The sequence below is a fragment of the Aureococcus anophagefferens genome (genome assembly GCF_000186865.1).
Source record: "Aureococcus anophagefferens unplaced genomic scaffold AURANscaffold_751, whole genome shotgun sequence".
NCBI classification, from domain to species: Eukaryota; class Pelagophyceae; order Pelagomonadales; family Pelagomonadaceae; genus Aureococcus; species Aureococcus anophagefferens.
Genome location: NW_008706061.1, coordinates 4,522 through 5,431, shown reverse-complemented (window position 1 = coordinate 5,431; position 910 = coordinate 4,522). Strand labels below are relative to the sequence as shown.

The window sequence follows — 910 nt, the reverse complement described above, 5'->3', positions numbered from 1 at the left end:
CCGCGGTGCTCCAAGAACGCGTGCCAGAGGCTGACGCCGCGGACGCCGATGACGCGCTCGCGGATGCGCCCGTAGGCCGGCTTGTGCTTCGGCAGGTTCGCGACGTTGTTCGCCGTGCCCAGCGCCAGATAGGACAGGAGCGCGGGCTTGGGCCGCCACTTGCCCGGGTCGAAGAAGTCGACGACGACGGACTTGCCCGTCGGGTGCCGCACGGGGTCGCCCTGCTTCGTGAAGCCGCCGTTCCCGTAGAGCTCCTCCCGCAGCGCCCGCACGCAGGGGCCGAAGTGGGGGTTCTTGCGCCAGACGTCGTCGAAGATGGCCTCGGGCGTGATGACCTTCTCCGGGAGATAGTGGTAGAGCGACGCGATCATCGGGTTCAGCGATGTCAGGTCGCCGGCCGTGGAGCAGCCCTTGCGCGGGTGCACGTGGACGTCGCTGATCGCCGCGAAGGCGTGGGGGTGCGCGAGCAGGTTCAGGAGGGGGTCGAGGCCGTAGTCGCCGTCGTCGGGGTTCGCCTTGTTGTACCTGGGCAGGAACCAAAAATATGCAACACGACTTCAGTGTGCTGTGAAATCGAACAGGTCCGACACGAGCGTTGAGCGTTTTGGAAAAGAAACTCGCCGAGAGATGACGATTCGTCCAAAAATCAGCCGAAACGACTTCGATTTGACCGAGCTAGAGAGGTTTTTTGCTGGACCGGGCCAGTCTACTGCTTGTTTCCCACACAGTGTCGTGCTTGCCCCTGACCTCGTCGAGCACCGTCTTCTCGCGCTTCGCGTGGAAGCGGATGTTGGCCCCGAGGCGCGTCGACTCGAGCCAGTAGAGCACGCAGCAGCGGAAGCAGCACTTGAGCGACCGGTAGGGCTGGCCGAACAAGACGCGCGCGCGGAGGCAGTCGCGCGGCGCGGCG

General features: G+C 65.1%; 1 protein-coding gene across 1 annotated transcript in view; it reads right to left on the bottom strand.

Moving 5' to 3' along the window:
* Positions 1-35: 35 nt before the first annotated feature.
* AURANDRAFT_68992 (hypothetical protein) overlaps positions 36-910 on the bottom strand; it is a gene marked incomplete at both ends in the record, with an annotated part of 2,070 nt that continues 1,195 nt past the window's right edge. Inside the window, 2 exons of the mRNA XM_009044734.1 lie at positions 36-525; positions 725-864. Coding sequence (XP_009042982.1) covers positions 36-525; positions 725-864 — 630 coding nt within the window. The remainder of the gene's footprint in view (positions 526-724; positions 865-910) is intronic.